Source organism: Oncorhynchus keta, chromosome 9 (assembly GCF_023373465.1).
Source record: "Oncorhynchus keta strain PuntledgeMale-10-30-2019 chromosome 9, Oket_V2, whole genome shotgun sequence".
NCBI lineage: Eukaryota > Metazoa > Chordata > Actinopteri > Salmoniformes > Salmonidae > Oncorhynchus > Oncorhynchus keta.
The window spans coordinates 16314360-16333310 of NC_068429.1; the positions used below are offsets into that span (position 1 = coordinate 16314360).

At 46.0% G+C, this 18951-nt stretch overlaps 1 protein-coding gene across 6 annotated transcripts in view; it reads left to right on the forward strand.

Moving 5' to 3' along the window:
* Positions 1-18951, forward strand: part of cdk5rap2 (CDK5 regulatory subunit associated protein 2) — a 72741-nt gene that overhangs the window by 36966 nt on the left and 16824 nt on the right. For 4 of the 6 annotated variants that reach the window (XM_052525304.1, XM_052525302.1, XM_052525299.1 and 1 more), the window contains exons 25-41: positions 3539-3688; positions 3940-4046; positions 4288-4407; positions 5837-5941; positions 6165-6388; positions 6504-6939; positions 7038-8685; positions 9263-9376; positions 10099-10247; positions 10409-10803; positions 11123-11355; positions 13301-13352; positions 14454-14650; positions 15985-16380; positions 16523-16648; positions 16783-16896; positions 17023-17212. In XM_052525304.1, the coding sequence (XP_052381264.1) occupies positions 3539-3688; positions 3940-4046; positions 4288-4407; positions 5837-5941; positions 6165-6388; positions 6504-6939; positions 7038-8685; positions 9263-9376; positions 10099-10247; positions 10409-10803; positions 11123-11355; positions 13301-13352; positions 14454-14650; positions 15985-16380; positions 16523-16648; positions 16783-16896; positions 17023-17212 (4756 nt within the window). The remainder of the gene's footprint in view (positions 1-3538; positions 3689-3939; positions 4047-4287; positions 4408-5836; positions 5942-6164; positions 6389-6503; positions 6940-7037; positions 8686-9262; positions 9377-10098; positions 10248-10408; positions 10804-11122; positions 11356-13300; positions 13353-14453; positions 14651-15984; positions 16381-16522; positions 16649-16782; positions 16897-17022; positions 17213-18951) is intronic. The other 2 variants (XM_052525300.1, XM_052525303.1) reach the window with 2 other exon arrangements.

Genomic DNA, 18951 nt, shown 5'->3' on the forward strand with positions numbered 1-18951 from the left:
AAGAAGGGCACAGAGGAGGGGGAGACTAGAGAGAGGAAGGGCACAGAGGAGGGGGAGACTAGAGAGAGGAAGGGCACAGAGGAGGGGGAGACTAGAGAGAGGAAGGGCACAGAGGAGGGGGAGACTAGAGAGAGGAAGGGCACAGAGGAGGGGGAGACTAGAGAGAGGAAGGGCACAGAGGAGGGGGAGACTAGAGAGAGGAAGGGCACAGAGGAGGGGGGAGACAAGGGAGGAAAGAATGAGAGGGAGGAGGGGGTTCTGATCCTTTGTTTCCTGAACTAAACAGCTGGCTGAAGCTGAAGGAACAATGTCTATATTGAGTTGAGGAAGTTGAGACCAACTATATTATTTAAAATGTTCAACACTAACATTTTATTCATAGTATAACTTCCTATTAAAGTACCATCTTAGAAAGAGAGAGAGAGGCACACACATGCATGCTATCAACCATGGTCAGTTTGGTCGCTACATGTTCTAACACTGCCTGGTGTTGCCACGCCTGCTGTCCACCTGGTCATTTTTTTCATCTGTTTGCTGTCTTCTGTTCACTGTCATCTTCATCATTAGCATCCTCTCCATCTGCATGTCTAAAACAAGACCGCAATGGCCTATGTTTTTTTTCTCTAATATGTTAATGTCCCCACTGGCACCTCCTATAAACTCATCCTCTCACCTGGAAAGTCATTTCCTTTGTCCTGGTTGAGCTACTCTGCACAATAAAACATAATGCATGTGTTTCTGTCCGTCTGTCTTCCTCACTTACAGCTTACCTTTACTCATTTGCTTATCTTCTACTTTTGATTTTGTTTATCCATTAAAAATCTGTCTGTCTCGTTGCATTACTTCACTCGCATATCGCATGAAATCATTGTCACTTATCCAATGTCTGCTCTATTAGAAACATAGCAGTTAGTACCCACACACTCTTATCAAGCCATCTGTAAGCTGTTTCAATTACAGCCTACAGGGTTGGGGCAGTTACAGAGCAAACCTCTCTGTGGCTGCTTCCCTGTTCTCTACCCTTCTTCCAAAGTGTGCACTTGCTTGAGAAGCGTGCATTCGTTTCAAGCATATTACCCAAGTTGTTTACAAAACATAAACAGGTCGATAAAATCACCCTACATGCTGAACTGAATTCAACGACATAGAGTGATGGAATGTCACTGTTTAGTAGTGCAAGGCTTCAGTGGCTGCAGTGTTAGGACACATATCAACATAGAACCTTGATTGATGAGGCCAGGTGCCAGTGAGAGAGCTCTGTATAGGTGTGACTGTCTGAACCTGATTTATTTATTTATGTGCGTGCACCCATCTGCCTTCCAGTTCATACCATTCCTCCCCTATAAAGAGAGCCAGCTATATAAATATAGGCAAGATGCCTTGGGCTCGTATTCAATGCTGCTTGGTAGAGGGAATTGCTCTTTTATATTGGCTTTATATTTATACGGGGCGGCAGGTAGCCTAGTGGTTAGAGCGTTGGCTCAGTAACCGAAAGGCTGCTAGATCGAATCCCCAAGCTGACAAGGTAAAAATCTGTCATTCTACCCATGAACAAGGCAGTTAACCCACTGTTCCTAGGCGTTATTGTAAATAAGAATTTGTTCTTAACTGACATGCCTAGTTAAATATAAAGTGCAATCAATGGTCATGCTGTTTAATCAGCTTCTTGATATGCCACACCTGTCAGATGGATGGATTATATTGGCAAAGGAGAAATGCTCACTAACAGCAATGTAAACACACTTGTGCTCAATTTGAGATAAATAAGCTTTTTGTGCATATGGAACATTTCTGGGATCTTTTATTTCAGCTTATGAAACATGGGACCAACACTTTACTTATTTCGTTTATATTTTTGTTCAGTATAGGAAACATTTTATTTTGTCCATTATTTATATTTTATACCACAGTAGTGTTGAATAATTTCTTATTGGCTAGAAGGGCATTCTAGAATGGAAATTATATTGGGACACCTTGCAATCATGACATGATATGCACCTACACATGCAGACCGTACTTGCTATAAAGTTACAGAAAGCTAAAGCGACAACTACACAAACTGAAATTGGATACATTGTAAGAGTGACTTGTACATACACTGAATGTACAAAACATTTAGAACACCTGCTCTGTCCATGAGACTGAACAGGTAAATACAGGTTTTTCACCTGGATGATCCTTTTCTTGATGTTAAATCCACTTTAAGTCAGTGTAGATGAAGGGGAGGAGACGGGTTAAAGAAGGGTGTTCAAGCCTTTAGACATGGATTGTGTGTGTGCCATTCAGAGGGTGAATGGGCAAGACCAAATATTTAAGTGCCTTTGAACAGGGTATGTTAGTAGGTACCAGTTGACCGGTTTGTGTCAAAAACGGCAACGCTGCTGTGCTTTTCACGCTCAACAGTTTTCTGTGTGTATCAAGAATGGTCCACCACCCAAAGGACATCCAGGCAACTTGACACAAATGTGGGAAGCGTCAGAGTCAACATGGGCCAGCATCCCTGTGGAACGCTCCGACATCTTGTAGAGTCTATGTTCTGAGGGCAAAAGGGAGGGGTGCAACTCAATATTAGGAAGGTGTTCCTAATGTTAGATATTCACTGAGTATTCCAATCTAGGTGGTTGAATTCAGTACCGCATGTAGAATGATTTGAATGAACCTGTGTGTATAATAGAATGTAAACAACATGGGTGCACTTGACGCGTTATTCCATGGACTCTTTCCTTATGTAACTCTACATGCAGTGACCCAAACCCCAGGCTGTTTGTTGAGTGTTGATATTTCTGTTCTATGCATAGTTCACCTGTGCATAAGGTTTTTATTCATGCTCGATTATGTGATCTTGATAAACACAAACTAAATATACACTTCCAAACGTAACATAGGAACTGGAAAGGGCAGAAGCTAATGTGTGTTGCTCCCAGAGGTGATCTTAAATGAAGTGTGGTGACCCAACATACAAGAGGAACCGAAGCTTTACTAAAGATCACATTTTGGAGTAGCAAACAGTGAGCATATTTCTTACTTTTTCAAGTGTTTCACCCCACCTTTCTGAGAGTAGATTCAGTAGATAGTGTTTTATTCATCTTGTCTTGGTCTCTCGAACTAGGAATCATGGGTTGGTGGGTTTCAGCCAGTCACTCTTTGCAGTTAAATAAAGACTTGGTTATGGTTAGAAATAGGACTTTTAGTGGACCAAGAACATTCACATTGCTTTAAGATGGGACACATTGTAAAAACATCTGCGGTGTATTCATTAGCACACATCGTAGAAAAATGTTTTAAGATGTTGTAAAGTCCAGGCAGTCTGCCTGTTTTAGTCCTTATTCTTCCGTTTGGTACCTAAACACCCTTAGCAGAGTTGCCAACTACCGGATGTATCCGGTTTACATGAATACAGCTAATTCAACCTTGCTTCCTTTTCCACCTAAAACTGGGTGTGGGAACTCTGCTCAGTCGTTTTCTTTTACGCCTGCTACGTTAGTGCCTAAAGAACACCCTGGTCCTCCGTCTCTCTAACCCAATCATGTCTCTGCAGGGCGCGAGGGCCAGGTCCACGTTGACCCCAGGGAGCTGCAGAGTGTCAGGCATCAGCTGGAGGACACCCAGCGCTGGAACGCCTCCCTGCAGGCCCGCCTCGGAGTCATCAAGAACCGCGGGGGAGGGGTGGGTGCCACCAATGACACCGGTGAGAACCAGAATACTGTGCTATCGCATCATCACAAGCCCTGACGATGTCTCAGCACATTGACAAGGACAGTAGAGCCGGGATGGGAAACTCGAGGAGAAGCTTGAAATGCAGGGTCTCTTTAGAGTGCACAACCCTTGGTGTTAGTCAGTCACAGACTTAAATGAGTGTTCCTTTTAAATATAAAGTGGCGCATACCTGAAGTTAAAGTGCAGTCTGTATATTGGTAGTAAGTAACTCCTCTGTTCCAGCTGACACCCTGGGTAGTTTCATGGCCGACCAGACGTCCTACATGAGTATCTGTGTAGGAGAGGGGGAGGGCCTGGACCATCTGTCTGTAGAGGAGCTCCGACAGAAGGTCAACTTTTACTTCACTGCATTATACTTCATATGTCATATTTGATTCGTACTTAATGTTATTTTATTTATACATTATCATACCTCTTTCCTTTAAATAATGTATTTTTATTCTGGCATCGAGCCGACGAGCTAAACTGGAGGGAAACAGTTTTTATTGTTTCTAAGTATCCAATGCTAGTGGTTAATGCAAGGTGTACATCACTACTGATGAGTTGCTAACGTCATTGTATCTCCTGTAGGTGATGGAGCTGCAGGACTATGTCAGTAAACTGATGGCTGTGAATGAGGACCTGCAGAGGACGCTTTCATTGACTGAGGGCTCAGACCACAATCTATCACAAAGCAGCTCTGGGAAAGAGGTATGTCCAATTTCAAATCAACCCATTTGACAGTCACCTTCTTGAACAGACCCGTATGTTTGCTTCTATTTGCTGGGTGTGGCAAGGTGTGGCTTGAAGAAATGAGTGACTTATTTAAAGGGCCATACTGACAGCGTTCCCCAAACCCTACCCATTTTTTTACTGGTTGTTCAGTACAGCACCGTTTCCATTCAATTGAACGTTCCAGAATGTAAAAACCTACTGAATGCAGACCAGAAGTAGTGCTTCCTGATGCTCTGGACACAGCTTTAAAGTGCGAGAAACAAATAAACATTTTGCTGTGAGACCATGAGTTTCATTTTAAGAGCACTGTGCGACTATGAAAAAAATCTAAGAGATACACACGAGTGCAGATTCATTAGCGTCATGGTTGTACCATTTACTACAGCGAAATCGTCTGGCTTCTAGCCCAACCAGATCAAAATTACTCACCCACATTTCAGTGGGACGCTGGGATCACATTTTACATTCAAAAACCATTTCGTGGGCCGTTCAAAAAGTACTTGCGTGTCGAGCCTCTCTATCATTTGTTTACACTTTGTTCAAGCATGTTAGCCCTTTAACTAACTAGCTAATAACCAGGTAACTTCAGCAGTATATCCAAACATCTGCTGACACAGAAGGAAAGGAACGGGGATATCTTCTTCAGGAGATCAATGATCACAGCAATGAATGAACTACAGATCTCTTGCATGTCTTCATCACAAACCTGACATTTTTAAAGAGACTGTTTAAAATGTTCAAAGTAATGCATCTCAATGGGAAAATAGTGCTTTGTAGAAATCTAATATTCCACAAATGACTAAATTCATTGACCGGTATTCGGATCAACATTTTAGCTTATATAATAAACATATTTACAGCATTACATATTAGTTTCTAGGGCAATATGTGCTTTAAAAGCAGCTAGAATGCACCCAGGCCCAATACAGGCTGTATCTCAATCAATAAATATATTCTGGTGCTCCTACATTTCATGTGGCACATTTTAATTTAGAACCCTGGGCACAGCTTCATTCTAATCCTCCCCCCTAACCTCTTACTGATCTAACCTTTGACCCTGAACCCTCACTGATGTATGTTAGTTTGTTCTGTCTCCTTACCAAACACTTTTACATCTGCAGTACTGTATCCTATATCTGTTTTACCTCTTAACTAATGCATTATGTCTCTGTAGTATACAGCATTTACCATCTCTTTCCACCCCTCCTAACTCCGTCCCTGTTCTTTCTTATGTGTCCCATGAAACAGTCTTTTCTTACCCCATGCCACATTAAGACACGTCGCTGTCACGCCATTCTGCCTTTGCTGTGGTGCCGTGTTGTCTTATGAATTCTGTTCCCTCATTGCATTTTTTTTTCCGTTACAAAGCCATGTGTCACATACGCCTCCCATCCCATTACTATAGCAGCATCTAGAGCGGAGACAGGAGAAAAAGTCGCCGCACAGTGACAGAGTCCACAGTGACTCTGGCCAGGACAGAGGGAGCCAGACGGACAGTGGCCTTGGACAGGTAGGCAGGGCTGATTAAAGATGGGTGATAAGGAAAATACATGTTGAGTTATTTTATGCATCCTAAAGAACCATAGCAATTAGAGCACATTAAATATGTGTTGTGGGTATGTTTTTCCTAATCTGAGGAGTTCCTTGGAATTTTGACGTGAGAAAGTATACATTGAGCATTGTGCACCATACCACGTACAGTACTTCTCAAACACTGAAAAATTCCCTTTCAGGTGGTAGATGGAAGGCTGAATGACGGCCACCAATCTGCTGATGTGACTGTGAGCAATACCCTGGCCCAGATCCAGAGAGGGATATGGCCTGCCTGGTCTTCCAAAGCCACCAGTGAGAGCCAGTCACAGAGCAGCCAGCAGGGAGAGGTGGAGAGGGACAGAAACTGGGAGCAGCTTTGTTCTCTTCTGTCTGACTGTGGGGCCTTATCAGTCAACCACCTCAGGTGAGTCACCTTCATCTTCTATCTAATTCCTGTGCTTTAAGGGGGGTGGATACATTTTCATAAGGAGGAGGAGGAAAGCGATTGTGCTTTTCCACTAATAATTATGTGTGTTTAGGGAGGAGCTACAGAGGTTGCGGTCAGAGAATGTGGACCTGAGGGGTCAATTAAAGGAGGAGAAATCCAAGGAGTCCAAGGAGAGCGCCGACACCTTGGGCGACATCGGCGACGCACAGGGCGACCTCCGCAAGACATTGGAGAGGCTGAGGTCAGAGGCAAAAGGTCACCGCAAGATTATCCAGTTGCTGAAGGAGCAGCTGGAGAGGACTGAAGAGGTGGTGGACGTAGAGACCCTGTCGGATAGTCAGCCGGGCATGATGATGACGATGACCCAGGAGATGGAGAGGCTGCGTTTGGAGCAGGAGGGAGGAGCTCATGGTAGAGAGAAACTGCTTGAAGGAGAAGAGAGGGGGAAAGCACAGGGTCATGCCACACAGGGGAACAGCCACACACAGCCTGCCAAGGGACATTCATATCGCATAGCAAGACATGGGGTAAGTACTGGCATTGAAATGAGAAAGAAACATGAAGTAAAGAGGAGACTTGCACACATTTTAATATTCCTGCTCTGCTGTTTGTTTCTGTATTGCAGGCTGGTGTCAAATCTCGCCTGCCCATCCCCGTGAGACACAACAAAACAGACACTGCTGGCAGCAGGGAGTCGGTAAACCAGGCGTCAGACGAGGTCTCCTCTCAGATGTTCAGAGAAGTACTACATCAACTAGGCCTGGAAGACCACCATGACCAGCAAACGTCAGACTCTGACTCCCACAGCTCTCCTAGAGCCACCCAGCACTGCAGCCCAGGCTCTAACCATAGCAGCACCACTAGGGGGACTATCAGACAGGGCCTGGAGACTGAGTTCCTCCGAGCTCAGGCCCCCACCGATGCCGAACTCCTATCCCAGTTGGAGCTCCTCCACCAGGAGTGCCAGGACAAGGAGCAGCTGATAGACCGTCTGGAGGAGCAGATGGCCGAGTGGGACGAACTTCAAGCCCAGCTCCGGGAGAAAGACCGGCTCAACTGTCATTATATGGAAGCCCTGCAGGCCGCCGAGTCCACCATCACTTATCTTACAGCCTGCAATCTGGACAGAAACAGCCAGGGTGGAGTACTAGGCTCTGGTTCAGAGTACAAACTCCAGAGACAATGCATTGAGCTCCATAAAGCCCTTGAGGAGAAAGAGAGACTCAATACCCAGCTGGTGGAGTGCCTCAACATGGTCGAGGTGGCCATTGCCTCACTCCCCGGCACCTCGTCATCCGCCAACGCCCTGGACGGTCATTTGGACCCCCAGGAGCTGTGCGCGAGGCTGGAGGCGGCCTTACGGCAGGTCAGTGCTTCTCTTGACCCTCTGGTCCTGAAAACCTCAGTTCCAGGGCCTTCGGGGTACCCCCTGGGCCTCAACGCGGAGCTGCAGCAGCAAGCGGACTCCCTGCAGGAGGCGCTGTGGGAGCAGAGCCGGCTGAACGTCGAGCTGCAGGAGAGGCTGAGGTCAGCTGAGGAGGCTGTCGCAGCACAGCAGGGCACTGCCAACATTGCCCCCGCAGGCCTGGAGGGAAATTACGGCAGGCAGCCAGAAGAAGACCTGAATGAGATTCCGAGAGGGAATGAAACAAAGGAACAGAGAGGTTGGGGAAAACATCATGGAAGAAGCAAGTTTGCGTCCGATGTGAAGAGCAGCCTAGGATCTGAGCAGGTTGCCAAGCATCTCTCCGAGTGTCTCAGAGCAGCCGAGTCGGCCATAGGCTCACTCACAGCTCACTGTACCAACACGAGCACTAGCACCTCTACCACGACCAGAGCAGCTCAAACCAGCTCTGACTTACAACATCAGCTAGACAGACTACAGAGAACTCTACAGGAGAGAGAAGCATTGGACGACCTGGGCTCCACTGAACCCACCCACCAACAGACCAGTGAGAACCCCACACGACACACCACCCCTGGGGCTGAAACCCCCTCTCCCTTAGAGCTCCACCATAACATCTGCCTCCTCCAGAAGGCCTTCTACGACCTGCAGGAGGAGAGGGGACGCAGGGAGAGGGAAGCCAAGACGGTGGAGCCTGGAGCTTGGGTACCACCACAAGATGTCCAGGCCCAGCTGGAAAGCCTTCAGAAGGCTTTGAAGGAGAGGAAGAGGGCCTGTAAGAGCCTGGAGGAGAAGCTGGCCATGGCTCAGTCCATCATAGCTCTGCAGAACTCCTCCAAGAAGACCAGTCATGTAGCAACACAGAGAGGTAAGGGAACAATAATTGAGGTGAAATTGTTGATAAGATTCATACATACATTTAAAAATGACATACCTTCCTACTATTTCTTATATGGCCCTTCGAGCCGGATCTGTTGGCTACTTTGTTTTTCAAGATTCATTTAAAGCACAGATCTAGACAGAACAACACAACGTCAGGAATTTGGAATCAGCTTTTTGTTTGAAAATGTTTGTCTTGACATACGTTCTTAGAGGAATGTGTGCAACCTGCACTTTGCTGAGCTGTGTTTTTATAAATGCGCATAGACCTCTATTGCAAGAAGTGCATGTACTGGTGTGTCGAGCATGACAGCCAAGCCTTCTCCGTTACTGTTATTGATGCACTAAAGGGAGCTTTGCATAGCATGACAATGAATGACAGTGACTGGCTCTGTGTAGAATTAAACTACTGCCTGTGTGATTCAATTGTTACATCAAATGTTAACGTTTGACGACACAATCCAAATGCAATGATGACATCACACCCTCGGCATCTGATCAAGCCGAAAGGGAGAGAATCTGAACCTTCTCTTGTTAATCCCTGCCTGCCTGGGTGTTGCCTCTAGCGCCCCCTCTGGAGCAGGAAGACAAGGGCGTGCAGGTGGACCTGCAAGACCTGGGTTACGAAACCAGTGGCAAGAGTGAGGCCGAGGTGGATAGGGAGGAGAGCAGTAGCACAGGTAGACGACCATGTCTGTCTGTCGAGTGGACACTAATAATCACAGTGGTGGAGTGGCGTCTGCTGCATGAGGAATGAAAACACTGGGCTGTAAGACTGTTTGATAATAACACCACTGTGCTTTTCTGGTCTGATAGTCACACATCGTCCGGGTGCGTTCTCGATAGTCTAAAGTGGCTTCCTTTCCTCTCCTTCATCTGCTCTGACATAAAAAGGACTGGACAGGTGAAAGCAGCTCCCGGGCATCCGCCATTTTTCTCTAGCCTGTGTTTTCAGGTCAGTGCAGATAGAGGTAAGGAGAAAAGGAGAGGAAGCAACTTTAGACTATTGAGACTCAGCCCTAAAGACTGCATGGGGAATGAACACTGGGCTGGAACATTGTGGTGGTAACACCACTGTGTTGTATGGGTCTGATAGTCACACCTTCTCCTATGTGGTTTAACCAGGGCACTGACTTGTACAGCACACCTGTGTCTCTGCCTGTCTGTCTCTCGCTGCCTGTCTCTCTCCTGCATGTGTGCACTCTGGTTGTTGTACTCTGGAATGGTTTGCTCAATGGGACACTAACTCCTCCTTATTTGACCACGGTCAACTGTAAAACATCAGCACAAAACCGACCCTCTCTCACATTGTACCATCTTCGTCAGACTTGCTTGTTTTAGGTATATACTATAGACCCCTGTTTGATCCTTTTGTGTGTGTGGTTGGCGATGATCCCTCCAGATATGCAGCTTGTCCCTGGCAGTGCTAACAGCAGCCTACCCTGCCTGCTGAAGCAGGACCAGGAGGAGCCCTCGTTCTCCTCCACAGAGAACCTTGACACGGCCTCCAGTGCCTCCTACCCCAGCTCCCCCACTCTCAGCTCCCCCAAGGTACTGCCACCCTTATTGGACATTGTCCTCGTCCTGTGTTTTGGTTTGATTGTATTGTCTCTCTTAATCCCTCACCTTTGTGCTTTCTCTTTATCCTCCCTCACTTTTGTGCTTTCTTGTTCTATCTCTCTTTCTCCTCCCCATCCCTCATCTCTCACTAGGTGAGTCTGAAGAGCCTCCAGACGTTTGACTCCTACGGTCTGTGTGAAGACCCAGCCCAGCTCCAGGCCCAGGTGAGGGAGCTGAAGACCCAGCAAGAGAGCCAACACCAGGTCATCCTCCACCTGCAGACCATGCTACGCCGCCGCGCCTCCCTGTCCAGTGAACTGTTGACCGCCACATCTGACTCCCACACTGCCACGGGAGGTCACACGGGCTCCGAGAGGGGGGAAGAGGGTGGGAAGGAGGAGAGGAGCCTGGAGGGAGAGGGGGAGGTGACGAAGGAGAAGATGAAGAGTATGAGCATGGAGCTGGAGAGGGAGAGGAGCGTGAACAGGAGTATGAGCGAGCAGCTGTTGCAGGCCCAGCAGCGGAGTCGATCAGCCTCACCTGCCAGGTTGCTAAGTAGTTGTTTCTTAACTTTCTTCATTATAAAGTACTACGGATGTTTTTTTTACAGGGTAAAAAGTTTAACTCTGAATGACTCTTCAGTTTCCTCTGTATTTCATTGTATTATTATGGACCCAAATTAATGTCTGTTTAGGTTTATTTTTTATTTTATTTTTTTCACCTTCATTTAACCAAAGAGCCCTGGGGTCTAATTTGTGGGGTCAGCTCTGCAGTGTATTTGTTTAGAAATTTCGCTATTGTCATCACCACTAAACCTCTCTGTTTGGTTAAAAAGTATTTTTAATAATCTCATCTGTTCTCTATAGGATCGACTCCCTGGTCCAGTCGCAGGCGAGGGAACTGTCCCAGCTGCGTCGTCAGATCCAGGAGAGCCGGGGCCTGGGGGCACTTCATCGGATGCAGCTGGAGGAGCTGTCGCAGGCCTTCGAGGAGCTGCTACAGGCCAGCGACGTGGACTACTACGTGGGAGAGGTGTTCCGAGAGCAGCTGGACAAGAGCCTGGGCGTCCTGGAGAGGCTAGAGGGCCGGCTGGAGAAAGGTAAGCACAACAAAGATTGTATGTAGACATTGATGATAGTAATAAAATTTTAAAAGCAGCTATACAAACATGTACTAAGGACTCTTAAAGAGCATATGGCCTCTACAGAATGGAGTCTATTGAGACTGTTCTGCTCCATTCACCTACCCATTCTGAAATTGTATATACTTTCATAACTTACTCACCAATGCAGAGATGCGATGTTGGGATTGCGAACATCTGTGAGGGTCTCATTTTCCTAAAATGAAATATCAAAGTTGCACTACTTTTGTAGTGTAATAAACGTTCTAGCCAAACCACACATCATCCAATACCAGAAACCCCACACACAGGCCTCTCACCACTTGGCAAGCACGAGAATACAGGCCTCTCACCACTTGGCAAGCACGATAATACAGGCCTCTCACCACTTGGCAAGCACGAGAATACAGGCCTCTCACCACTTGGCAAGCACGAGAATACAGGCCTCTCACCACTTGGCAAGCACGAGAATACAGGCCTCTCACCACTTGGCAAGCACGAGAATACAGGCCTCTCACCACTTGGCAAGCACGAGAATACAGGCCTCTCACCACTTGGCAAGCACGAGAATACAGGCCTCTCACCACTTGGCAAGCACGAGAATACAGGCCTCTCACCGCTTGGCAAGCACGAGAATACAGGCCTCTCACCGCTTGGCAAGCACGAGAATACAGGCCTCTCACCACTTGGCAAGCACGAGAATACAGGCCTCTCACCACTTGGCAAGCACGAGAATACAGGCCTCTCACCACTTGGCAAGCACGAGAATACAGGCCTCTCACCGCTTGGCAAGCACGAGAATACAGGCCTCTCACCGCTTGGCAAGCACGAGAATACAGGTTAGGGCTGGGCTGGGCGATGTGGGCAAAATATTATATCACTGTATTTAAAAACAAACAACAACAAAAAACGTTATGCTGATATTTTACGGTACTTGAGTAAAAGTTAAGATATGTTAATAGAAAATGACTCAAGTAAAAGTGAAAGTCACCCAGTAAAAAACTAGAGTAAAATACAAAGTATTTGGTTTTAAATATGCTTAAGTATTAAAAGTAAAAGTATAAATAATTTCAAATTCCTTATGGTCTACACACCATCACTGGTATTATCAGGCTGTATTAGCTAGCTACGTTTGCTCTTACTCAGTACATTTATTAGCTAGCTGTTAGCATTAGAGGCTAACAAGATTTAGGGCAACTTAGTTAAGAAAAGACAAAAACTGATAGTGTCATTCTAGAACACTAGTGGATTTATATTAAGAAGCGAAGTGAAAACAGCATTGTTGCATGTGCTGCATTGACCATGCAGACTGAACGCAAGTGTGAAAGGGGGCATGGCTAGGTCTGTGTGGAAAGTGGCACGGAGAGAAGGAGCGGCGCAAGATGACTCCAGGAGCCAAGTAAACTATACAAATGGACATTACACTTGGCATATCACGTTTAACAAACCAAACATTCAAATACCGGTATAGAAGGTAAAGTAAAAACCCAAACCGCCCAGCCCTAACGGACGGTCCAAAATGTTGTCAAGTGTAAGGTGGCTTCTGAATAGCAGCTGTGTTAGTTAAATAAACAAAGCTATTTTAAAGAAGCAATCTGCAATTGCTAGTGCTACATACATTTTTAAAAATGTAATTATATTTACACATTGATTGTTGAAGAATATAACTTAGAACTGGCTCATGAGCTTAGTTTAACTGTCGTACCCCATCAGAACCAAAAATATGAGCTTGTTTTACTCCCATTGTTTGTAAATGAACACTATTTAGCTAAAACTATCATTTAGATATCATGGGGGGGTGTAATCACCATAAGGACACAGCACATAGTCTACCTGAAGAGGTTAGGAGGGGACTGAAATAGAAGAGTGAGGTGTGATAGACTGAAAGAGACAAGCCTTTCACCATCCCTCTCCCTGTCTCTAGGAGACGCTCAACTGGATAACGAGGACGGGGCAGCACTGGAGCTGGCGCAAAGGTGTGTGTGTGTGTGTGTGTGTGTGTGTGTGTCTCCCTTCCTCCTGTACCACACAAAAACCCTCCATCACTAACTTTTTATGTGAGATGTATGTTTTCCAGCCAACCAAGTTCTATTGACCTTCTTAGACAGTTATTTTTTTTATTTGACCTTTATTTAACTAGGCAAGTCAGTTAAGAACAAATTCTTATTTTCAATAACGGCCGAGGAACAGTGGGTTGTTCAGGGGCAGAACGACAGATTTTTACCTTCAGCTCGGGGATTCCATCTTGCAACCTTTCAGTTACTAGTCCAACACTCTAACCACTAGGCTACCTGCCTCCCCAAGAGAGTCCAACGTTTCTTCTACCACAGCTGCTTAAAACACTCATATTTCACGGACACCCATAGGCCTACAGCTGTCTTACTCAACAGTGTGTGGTTGTGTCAACATTTAAAGGAATATTGTCTCTTAACATTATTACTGGACAGCCACACCGTGCTCAATCAGGAGTTGCAGTACCTGCGCACCCAGGGCGAAAGTGACGCTACCAGGCTGCAGCAGGGGATAGACTACTTGCGGCTGCAGCTAGAGGGCAAGAGGGAGCTGCTGCAGCAGCAGGTCTGCTTTCTGGGCCAACAGAACCAGAGTTTGGCCGAGTGTGCCAGGGAGCAGCTACATTTGTGAGTGGCCGGTCACCAAGAGAGATTCTGCGAGGTTGGAAGCATGAGTTTGCTCTGAACTCTTCTTGACTCATGACTCTTTCGAAATGTCTTCCTTCAGCTGGTAATTTATTTTGGAATGTTTCGAAACCTGTCAAAATAGACCCTTTCTAGATGGTAGGCGTTTTGCTCTTGGTATGTTGTGTTTTGGGTCCTCTGTGTGTTTTTTTCTGAGTTTGCTGTTCTTGTAGCTGTTCTCTCGACAGACATCTACAGTCATGTGAAAGAAACACTTTTCTCTGCGGCATTCACCCCCGTCTTTCTGACGGATTTTTAAGTGTTTTTTTCCCGCTATTTTGGACTTTGTTTCAGACTACTTCAGACTGTGGAAGCGGCCTCCCCCCGTGGCCTTATAACCTGCTGTAACTCACCCGCTCTCTCTCTTATTTCCTCTGTCAGGCTGTCTAAAGAGTTACAGGAGAAGACCCGTCTGGTCCAGAGTCTACAGATTCAGCTGCGAGGCCAAACTCCTAGCAGCCACCACAGCTCAGACTCAGACCTGTCGGACAGGGTCTCTAACCAGGCCACAGCCTCCTACCACAACAGCCCCACCCTGCCAGCCTGTAGCAAACTCCATGGCAACCAGGCCTATCATGGTAAGAGATCATCAAGCTACTAGTTATGACATGCTGAACAGACAAAATAACTTAATGCTGTTGTATTATGCCACGTATAGCTGAAAACCCAGACAGTTTTCAGTTTGTCATCAAGGTTGTATGAAATTGACAATTTCAAGAGTTGTCAGTTGTTCAGAGACTTGCTATCGGGTGCAGGGAAGCAGGGAAAAGTCCATGCTAAAGAGAAGCCACTCTTTGAATGTCACCCAGGTCCGGTCACTGTCCCCGAGTCTCTCCTTCTTCTATGTTTTTTGCCAGGGTCTCATTCAGTACACAATGGAAAACATTTAAAAACTTTGTTGCAATGGAAAATGAAAATGAGCACTACTAGTCCCTCCAGTTTCAGATAGTTTTCTTCCATTCGGTGCCTAATGAATACGAACCAGGTGTGGTATGTGAGTAGTGCAGTGTTAAGCTATTCTGGGCTGGTGCCGGATTAACTTTTAGCTCTCCATTAAATATGGATATTGTTCCCCTCTGGCGGCCCAGCCGGGTCCGTGGCGTTGAGATTGCCTTTGAATCCCAGTCAGTCTAATGGTACTTATTTTCCACTCAGGCCCATTGTGGACCAGTCAGGGATTTCGAAAGGACAAAGAGGGCCAAGTCAAGGGCAGTACGGGTGTCTGGTTACACCCATTACTGTTTTCTCCCGCCTCCATCCCCTCCCCTCTCTCTCCACTTAAATCTGCATTATTTAGTAGTACCACCTATCTATCTGGTTTAATCTTCAAATTGTGTTTCGCTTTGAGTGTGGACAACGAGGGATATTACAAAGATAGATGATGGGTTGTGGGAGGACAGAGGAGAGGAGTGCTACTGAAGAACTCTCTTTTAGCTTAGTCCTGCGGCACTGCAGATGCTAGCGTGTTGCAGTTTTTTACTCATAGGGCTCCTGAGTGTTGGGCGAAGTGTTCATAGGCGAGGCTAACTTAGCGGAGGCTCATTTGGTGACGAGTTTGCTGTGCATGGAGACTAAGCTAACAGGGAGCATTCTATAGTATTAGTTTGAAGAGGCTAGGCTAACCATCAGAGCTGTCATTTAGCCAGTCAGTGTAGGTAGCAAGGCCAACTCTGATACCATGGATGTAAAGGAGGAGAAAGTGGAACCAAATGACATAATTCGAGGACGGTGGAAAATGGCACTTGATGCTACCAAAGATGAATGCATGGGTACATAGGGATATTGTGTGGACTGACATTATACTTTTTCTCTCTGGGATTTTGTTTGAGAAATGTTTAGGCTACATCGCACAATGAAAATGTTGTAAACAACTTGTTCAAATTTCCTCTAATCCTATACTTCATCCATCAAGGAATGAAAGAGTCCAACGGGAGCTCAACGTCGGCTCCAGAGTCTGCAGCCCAGCAGGATGGGGGCGTGGCTAAGGATGGGGGTGTGTCTGGCCCTGGGGTAGTTTCTGGACATAAATGGAGAGCCAGGCAGCTCCAGGGCCTGCAGAGGGAGAATGGGCGCCTGGTGGAGCAGCTGAGGAGCAGCGAGGAGCTTAACGCCACGCTGCGCTGCGAGCTGGACCTCCACCGCTCTATCCTGGTCCAGGGGATCTCCACACCACTACACACCCAGGGAGAGGGGCTGGGGCAGAGCCAGGGACAGGCTGGGGGGTCACCACAGAACAGGGAGGACCAGAGGGGAGAGGGACACCCAGCTTCACAGCAGGACACTGCCCAGCTATGCAGCATGAACCCAGGTACAGAGCCGGGAGTGGGTGGTGATCGTCACGTCTGAATGGGGATTTTAGGCCTGTAGTTGTTCCTAATGGTATGCTCATTGGATCTTGTCCTCACAAGGTTAGAAAACTGTGTGTGTATTTTGACTGACATTGTTGTCAGACCTGTTAGCAGAACACCTGTTGGAGATCAGAGCCCTGAGACAGCGTCTGGAGGAGACCATCTACAACAATGACCGGCTCAGAGAACAGCTGGAGAGAAGACTGGGTGAGGTGGAGAGAGACCCAGGTACACACACCTCTACCTCGCTCTCTCTATGTTCATATTTGCATAGAGTCACACTGACTGGCTGAGATGGATATACAATGGATACACACGGAGTATATTGTGTTTGACTTCCTCCTCAATAATGAACTTTGCAGCCACCAACATCTTCATCCACGGTACGGAGGAGCAGGGCCAGCTGACCAGTGAGCTGCGGTTCCTCTGGGGACAGAACCAGGCTCTGAAGGAGCAGCTCAACCTGGGTTCGAGAGGTAAAAAAAAAAAAAAAATGAGTAGCCGCTTTTCCCACATACTAGTGTGTTTGGAGGGAGAATAATAGCCCATTTTGTTGTCTATCCTATTAATATTTTATTGAAATATTATTATGATCTCTCCAGACAAGCAGAAGGAGAACGAGAAGCTGCGTGAGGCGCTGGCCAGACGGACGGCCAAGCTGGAGCAGAGCAGGAAGGAGTGTGAGGTCCTGAGACAGGAACACACACGTCTTCAGGACCGCCTGGACAGGAGCATCCTGGAACACACACACCTCCAGGACACACTGCACTACAGCCGCCAGGAGATCCACAGGTAATATACAGAAACACACACACAGGACACGCATGTTTGTAGTGATTCATATGTTGATGATGTAAAGAATGTTTCCTGGTCTGTGGTGTGTAATTTTATTTAACCTTAATTTAACCAGGCAAGTCAGTTAAAGTCAGTTAAAATTCTTAATTACAATGACGGCCAACCAAAAAGCTTTCTGCGGGGACGGGGCCTGGGATTAAAATAAATAAATACATGCAATATAAATGTAGGACAAAACACACATCACAACAAGAGAGACAACACTACATAAAGAGAGACCTAAGACTACAACATAGCAAGGCAGCAGCACATGACAACACAGCATGGTAGCAACATAACAACAACTTTGTAGCAACACAACATGGTAGTAGCACAAAACATGGTAGTAGCAACACAACATGGTAGTAGCAACACAACATGGTAGTAGCACAAAACATGGTACAGACAACAGAACAAAGGGCAAGAAGGTAGAGACAACAATACATGACACAATGAGGAGCAACCAGAAGCAGCACTTTACACATTTATGAAATTGCTTATTCCCGTTACTAATAAGCAAACACCCATTAAGAACATGACTGTTAAATCCCATTGGATTGATGAGGAATTGAAAGATTGTAAGGTTGAGAGGGATGAGATAAAGGGTATGTCAAATAGGTCTGGCAGCCCAACTGATTGGAAAATGTGCTGCAAATTTAAGAAATAGCGTGACTAAACTAAATAAATATAAACTATACTATGAAACAAAGATCAATTATATAAAGAATGATAGTAAAAAGCTACGGGCACCTTAAATGAAATCTTCGGGGGAAAATCCAACTCGGCTCCATCGTTCATTGAATCAGCTCATTCATCAAAGCCCACTGATATTGCCAACTACTTCAATGATTTTTTTCATTGGCAAGATAAGCAAACTTAGGGGTGACATGCCAGCAACAAACACAGACACTACACATCCAAGTATATCAGATTATAAGTATTACCAAATTATGAAAGATAAGAATTGTACTTTTGAATTCTGTAAAGTCAGTGTGGAAGAGGTGAAAAAATTATTGTTGTCTATCAACAATGACAAGCCACCGGGGTCTGACAATCTGGATGGAAAATTACTGAGTATAATAACAGATGATATTGCCACTCCTATTTGCCACATCACCAATTTAAGCCTACTAGAAAGTGTGTGCCCTCAGGCCTGGAGGGAAGTTAGTCATTCCGCTACCCAAGAATGGTAAGCCACATTTACTGGCTCAAATAGCCAACCACTCAGCCTGTTACCAACCCTTAGTAAACTTCTGGATTATTTTTGGGACCATGCTATTTCACAGTAAACAAATTGACAACAGACGTTCAGCACGCTTATAGGGAAGGACACTCGACGAGCACAGCACTTACACAAATGACTAATGATTGGCTGAGAGAAATTGATGATAAAATTGTGGGGGCTGTTAGATTTCAGTGCAGCTTTTGACATTATCGATCATAGTCTGCTGCTGGAAAAATGTATGTGTTATGGCTTTACCCCCCCTGCTATAATGTGGATAAAGAGTTCCTGGTCTAACAGAACACATAGGGTGTTGTTTAATGGAAGCCTATCAAATATAATCCATTTAGAATCAGGAATTCCCCAGGTTATCTGTTTAGGCCCCTTTGCTTTTTCAATTTTTACAAACAACATGCCACTGACTTTCAGTAAAGCCAGAGTGTCTATGTATGCGGATGACTCAACACTATACACG